Below are 7,186 nucleotides of genomic sequence, written 5' to 3'. Positions count from 1 at the left end.
GTGAAGTTACAGCGTAGAAGTTACAGAGAAGACACAGTAGAAGTTACAGCAGTAGAAGTTACAGCAGTAGAAGTTAGATGAACAGAAGTTACAACAGTCTACTGTTACTGCATTTGAGCACAAGCGTATAAAGATGTCAAAGGGAATCTATGAATACACAAATGGATTTGAAGACGAAGAACCCAATGAAATAAAGACCATTGATATTGATGATCATATTTACAACCACAAAAGACCCATCATGCCCTGCAAGAAGGATGGAGTTGGTGATCAACATTCAGGTAACATTTTATGCTGTTATAGTGCTAGCACACACACACACACACACACACACACACACACACACACACACACACACACACACACACACACACACACACACACACACACAGTAAGGGCAATTTTTCTGGTAAACCTTACTGATTCTTGTATGCTCAAAAATCTTTCCTTAAGCTGAGTTGCTTAGTTATTATTATTAGAGAAACTAGATCATGTAAGATAGAAATGTGTGTGCAGTGTAGGAACCTAACTAGGGAATTAGACCCCACCCTCCATTGTTCGTTCTGGGCGCACAACCAAGAGCTGAATGGCGCGACCTATGGTTTCCTGTTAGTCAGAAGAGAATTAACTTTAATCAAACAAAAGCAGATCAAAGTGTTGTTTCCCCCACACCAGTCTGATAAAGCTGTTGTCCTGGTTTAAGCCTGTTGCTGGGAGAAAAATTAATGCTTGTGGTTTGTTTAGGTTAATGGGTGTGAAACCGTCTTGCTGGCTAACTATGTCTAGAGTGATTTCCTGTTTCCTGTTGCTCTGATTGTTTTAGTTGTCACTATAGGATTAGAAGAACCGGCAGTTGCTACAGGAGACGAGACGGACCCAATTGTATACCATTTACAACAGTTTAGTCCTGTTTCTCCCAACACGTACACATGCCAAGATCACCTGTTTTCTGTATGAGACAGCCTGACTATATGAGGTTCCTCAACTTCTTGCGTCATTTGACCTTCCACCTCACAGTCGACCAGCTCCATTATTGCAATTATTATCAATAAAGATTGATTGTTTGAAGAAATAACAAAGTCTCTCCTTGATTGGTTGGAATTTCCATGACAACACACACACCAACAAGCACAAACCTTTTTGCACCTTTTCTACACTGACTCTATGCACACACACTGGACTCTACAAACACACACACACTGGACTCTACAAACACACACACACACTGGACTCTACAACACACACACACACACACACACACACACACACACACACACACACACACACACACACACACACACACACACACACACACACACACACACACACACACACACACACAATATGATTTTGGACTACAGGAAAAAGAGGACCGAGCACGCCTCCATTCTCATTGACAGGGCTGCAGTGGAGCAGGTTGAGAGCTTCAAGTTCCTTTGTGTCCACATCACCAACAAACTAACATGGTCCAAGCACAACAAGACAGTCTTGAAGAGGGCACGACAAAATCTATTCCTCCTCAGGAGACTGAAAAGATTTGGCATGGGTCCTCAGATCCTCAAAAGAGTCCACAGCTGCACCATCAATATCATCCTGACTGATTGCATCACTGCCTGGACCTCTAAACCAGGCGGTGTCAGAGGAAGGCCCTAAAAATTGTCAAAGACTCCAGCCACCCCAGTCATAGACTGTTCTCTCTGCTTACGCACGGCAAAGGGTACCGGAGTGCCAAGTCTAGGTCCAAGAGGCTTCTAAACAGCTTCTACCCCCAAACCATAAGACTCCTGAACACCTAATCAAATGGCTACCCAGACTATTTGCATTGCCCCCACCTCGCTCCCCTCTTTTATACCGCTGCTACTCTCTGTTGTCATCATCTATGCATAGTCAATTTAATAACTCTACCTACATGTACATATTACCTCAACTAACCGGGTGCCCCCACACATTGACTCTGTACTGGCACCCCCTGTATATAGTCTCACTATTGTTATTTTACTGCTGCTCTTTAATTACTTGTTCCTTTTTATTTCTTATTCTTATCCGTATTTTTATTGTTGAAATGTTTTAACTGCATTGTTAGTTAGGGGCTCGTAAGTAAGCATTTCACTGTAAAGTCTACACCTGTTGTATTGGGCGCATGTGACTAATAAAATTTGATTTGATATGCCCACACACACACAAATAAATACTGACATTTCTCATTTACATAAATATTCACACACCCAAGACAGTACATGTTAGAATCACCTTTGGCAGCGATTACAGCTGTGAGTCTCTGGGTAAGTTTCTAAGAGCTTTGTAGACCTGGATTGTATAATATTTGCCCATTATTCTTAAAAAATATTCTTCTAGCTTGGTCAAATTGGTTGTTGATCATTGCTAGACAACAATTTTCAAGTCTTACCATAGATTTTCATGCAGATTTAAGTCAAAACTGTAACTCTGCAAACTCCAGTATAGATTTGGCCTTGTGTTTTAAGTTATTGTCCTGTTGAAAGTTGAATTTTTCTCCAAGTGTCTGGTGTAAAGCAGACTGAACCAGGTTTTCCTCTAGGATTTTGCCTTTGCTTTGCTCCATTCTGTTTAATTTTTTATCCTGAAAACTCCCCCAGTCCTTAACGATTACAAGCATACCCATAACATGATGCAGCCACCACTCTGATTGACAGTATGGAGAGTGGTACTCGGTAATGTGTTGTATTGGATTTGCCCCAAGTATAACACTTTGTATTCAATACAAAAAGTGAACTGCTTTTGCCACATGCTTTTGCAGTATTACTTTAGTGCCTTGTTGCAAACAGGGTGCATGTTATGTAATATTTATATTCTGTACAAGCTTCCTTTTCACTCTGTCAATTAGGTTAGCAATGTGAAGTACCTACAATGTGGATCAATCCTCAGTTTTCTCCTATCACAGCCATTTAACTCTGTAACTGTTTAAAGTCACCATTTGCCTCAAAGTGAAATCCTTGAGAAATGTCCTTCCTTTCTGGCAACTAAGTTAGATTTTTTTTGGGGATGAGGGAAAAAAACAATTTAATCCGTTTTAGAATAAGGCTGTAACGTAACAAAATGTGGAAAAAGTCAAGGGTCGAAATACTTTCCAAATGCACTGTAGCCATGTTATTTAGACTTGTTATTCTTCATCATTATTCACTGTGTATTTATTCTTTGTGTCACTATTTTAACTTCTTTGGGCTAGGGGGCAGTATTTTCACATCCGGATAAAAAACGTACCCGATTTAATCTGGTTACGACTCCTGCCCAGTAACTAGAATATGCATATAATTATTGACTTTGGATAGAAAACACCCTAAAGTTTCTAAAACTGTTTGAATGGTGTCTGTGAGTATAACAGAACTCATATGGCAGGCAAAAACCTGAGAAGGTTTCATGCAGGAAGTGGCCTGTCTGACAAGGTGTTGTTGTTCTTGCTTCTGTGTATTGAAGAGTCAGGATCTTAGCTGTAACGTGACATTTCCCTAGGGCTCCAATAGGCTCTCAGAGCCCAGGAAAAACCTGAACGATGACAAGGCAGCCTCAGGCTGAAACACATTATCGCCTTTTCAAAGTGGCCCATCAGAGGACAATGGAATTAGGCGCGTGCCCGATTCGACCCCGTGCAGTATTTTCCTTCGGCTGTTTAGCTAATTGCAGATTCCCGGTCAGAATATTATCGCTTTTTTACGAGAATAATGGCATAAAAATTGATTTTAAACAGTGGTTGACATGCTTCGAAGTACGGTAATGGGGAATATTTAGAATTTTTTTGTCACGAAATGCGCCATGCGCACGACCGTTATTTACCATTTCGGATAGTGTCTGGGACGCACGAACAAAACGCCGCTATTCGGATATAACGATGGATTATTTTGGACCAAACCAACATTTGTTATTGAAGTAGCAGTCCTGGGAGTGCATTCTGACGAAGAACAGGAAAGGTAAGACCATTTTTGTTATAGTAAATGGGATTTTGGTGAAGGCTAAACTTGCCGGGTGTCTAAATAGCTAGCCCTGTGATGCCGGGCTATCTACTCAGAATATTGCAAAATGTGCTTCATCCGAAAAGCTATTTTAAAATCGGACATATCGAGTGTATAGAGGAGTAATGTATCTATAATTCTTAAAATAATTGTTATGCTTTTTGTGAACGTTTATCGTGAGTAATTTAGTAAATTTTTAGTAAATTCCCTGGAAGTTTGCTTTTTCTGAACGTAACATGCTAATGTAAAAAGCTGGTTTTTGATATAAATATGAACTTGATTGAACAAAAAATGCATGTTCTGTATAACATAATGTCCTAGGTGTGTCATCTGATGAAGATCATCAAAGGTTAGTGCTGCATTTAGCTGTCTTCTGGGTTTTTGTGACATTATATGCTAGCTTGAAAAATGGGTGTCTGATTATTTCTGGCTGTGTACTCTGCTGACATAATCTAATGTTTTGCTTTCGTTGTAAAGCCTTTTTGAAATCGGACAGTGTGGTTAGATTAACGAGAGTCTTGTCTTTAAATAGCTGTAAAATAGTCATATGTTTGAGAAATTGAAGTAATAGCATTTCAAAGGTTTTGAAAATCGTGCCACAGGATTCAACTGGCTGTTACGTAGGTGGGACGAATTCGTCCCGCCGGTCCCATAGAGGTTAAATGTTGTATCATCAACTCGGCATTGTTGGAAAAGGACCCGTAAGTCAGAATTTTACTATTAGCATACACCTGTTGTTTACGAAGCAAATGACAAATGAAATTTAATTTGGATTGAAATAGGTGCCGGCAGTCATTTTGGGTGCCTGAACTATGCAATATGTTTAAGCCAATATTCTGTAAGAGGTTCTGGAAGTCAAGCAGTATAAAATGTGAGGTACTGGAACTTAGTTCTGGTGTTCTGTCACATGACAAGCTTGTGTACTTCCCTCACTGATTCAAAGAGCAACTGAAAACAAATGTAGACACAAATAAAAAGCTGAAAAATAGCAAGCTCTTGTGGTAATAATTTGTTTCAGTGTTTTGTCAGTGGTGGAAGAGATACTCTGGAGCTGCTGCAGTGTGTCTTGGGCTGCTGTGTGTTCTCCTACTGGCTGGGATCATAGGCCTGTTACTCTACCGTGAGTTTATGTTCTCACTCAAACATTCTTCATCATCAGTGGTGTAATGACCAGGGTTCAATTACATTTACATTCCAGTCAAATCAGAAAGTAAACCAAATTCCAATTCCAAGAATTGGAAATCAATTGGAATTCCAGTGTATTTCCTGAATTGACTGGAATTGAAATGCGATTGACCCCAACCCTGGTAATATCTGATTAACATTTCCACTGTTACCTTTGTCGTTGATCGTATTATTTCACAGAGAGAAACCAATTGACCAGCTCCAACACCCTGACTAAAGAGTGGGAACAGCTACAGATTAGCGGCAACAACCTGACTGTAGAGAGAGACCAGCTACAGACTGGCAACAACACCCTGATTAAAGAGAGAGACCAGCTACAGACCAGCAGCAACATCCTGACTGAAGAGAGAGACCTGCTACAGACTAGCAACAACACCCTGACCAAAGAGAGAGATCAGCTACAGACCAGCAGCAACAACCTGACTGAAGAGAGGCCTGCTACAGACTAGCAATAACACTCTGATCAAAGAGAGAGACCAGCTTCAGACCAGTTACAACACCCTGACCAAAGAGAGAGACCAGCTACAGACCAGTCACAACACCCTGACCAAAGAGAGAGACCAGCTACAGACCAGTTACAACACCTTGACCAAAGAGAAAGACCAGCTACAGACCAGTTACAACACCCTGACCAAAGAGAGAGACCAGCTTCAGACCAATTACAACACCTTGACCAAAGAGAAAGACAAGCTACAGACCAGCTACAACACCCTGACCAAAGAGAGAGACCAGCTACAGACCAGTTGCAACACCCTGACCAAAGAGAGAGACCAGCTACAGAAAGAGATAGAACGTCTGAAACAATCTTCAGTTGAGAAAGGTGAGTCAAATTGTCTCATGATTGTTCTGTTTGACAGTCTCTGTATCAGTTCACATGTCACTTACAGACAGGAATTTAACTTATATTAAATGAAAATGATGCTTCCAAACCATCCATTAGTTAGTGCCATGTCTTACTTGAGTGTTTGATTGATACTTAATTCAATGTTGTATTAAAGTGACTAAAGCAAGAAATGTTCAACTTCTAGTGTGTCCTCAAGGATGGAAGAAGCTTGGTAGCAGTTGTTACTACGTCTCTACTGAGTCCAAATCCTGGGAGGAGAGCAGACAGGACTGCAGAAATAGAGGAGCACACCTGGTGGTCATCAACAGCCAAGAACAACAGGTGTGTGTGTGTGAGGTATAGAGAAAAAAGAGAGAGAGAGAGATAGCGAGCAGTAATGGGTATGTTTTAACAATGTTGTCTCTCTCCCACTACTACAGACATTGGTCAATTGGTTATGTGGACGGAAGAACTATGTCTGGATTGGTCTGACTGACTCTGTTACTGAGGGGACCTGGAAATGGGTGGACAACACACCACTGACCACAAAGTAAGACATTCATGAATTCTGTGTCACCATGACATCACTGTCTGGAGTAGTAGGTTCAGAGTGGACAGTCTGATTATATGTGTTGTTTCTCCTACAGGTGTTGGAACAGTGGACAGCCTGATTCTATTTGTTGTTTCTCCTACAGGTGTTGGAACAGTGGACAGTCTGATTATATGTGTTGTTTCTTCTACAGGTATTGGAACAGTGGACAGTCTGATTCTATGTGTTGTTTCTCCTACAGGTATTGGAACAGTGGACAGCCTGATTCTATGTGTTGTTTCTCCTACAGGTATTGGAACAGTGGACAGCCTGATTCTATGTGTTGTATCTTCTACAGGTATTGGAACAGTGGAGATCCTAATGGTGGAAGAGCTGAGAACTGTGTGTATTTCTACTCCTGGACATCAGACAAAGGAGAATGGTGGGACTATGACTGTTCCTATAAATACAGATGGATCTGTGAGAAATAGGATTCCTCCTCGGTACTCTCTCAACTGCTAAATAGGATTATGATAAGTACTTTCAATCATAAACTATTTTCTGCTCATTCTGTTTACCTTGTCAAGTACATACAATATATAACAATGCAAATGTAATAATACATTGTAATAAAATAACAAAACATATGCAATAACAATACAA

General features: G+C 40.6%; 1 protein-coding gene across 1 annotated transcript; it reads left to right on the top strand.

The window, feature by feature from the left end:
* The first annotated feature begins 257 nt into the window (after positions 1-257).
* LOC123744259 (C-type lectin domain family 4 member M-like) lies at positions 258-7,186 on the top strand. Its single transcript, XM_045723112.1, has 5 exons — positions 258-281; positions 5,601-5,991; positions 6,212-6,336; positions 6,435-6,544; positions 6,882-7,186. Exons 1-5 carry the CDS (start codon positions 258-260, stop codon positions 7,012-7,014), a joined length of 783 nt encoding a protein of 260 aa, XP_045579068.1. The 3' UTR covers positions 7,015-7,186.

This window comes from Salmo salar, chromosome ssa08 (assembly GCF_905237065.1).
Source record: "Salmo salar chromosome ssa08, Ssal_v3.1, whole genome shotgun sequence".
In the NCBI taxonomy this organism is placed as follows: domain Eukaryota; kingdom Metazoa; phylum Chordata; class Actinopteri; order Salmoniformes; family Salmonidae; genus Salmo; species Salmo salar.
The sequence above is the reverse complement of the archived record's forward strand: the minus strand, read 5'-3'. Positions and strand labels throughout refer to the sequence as shown.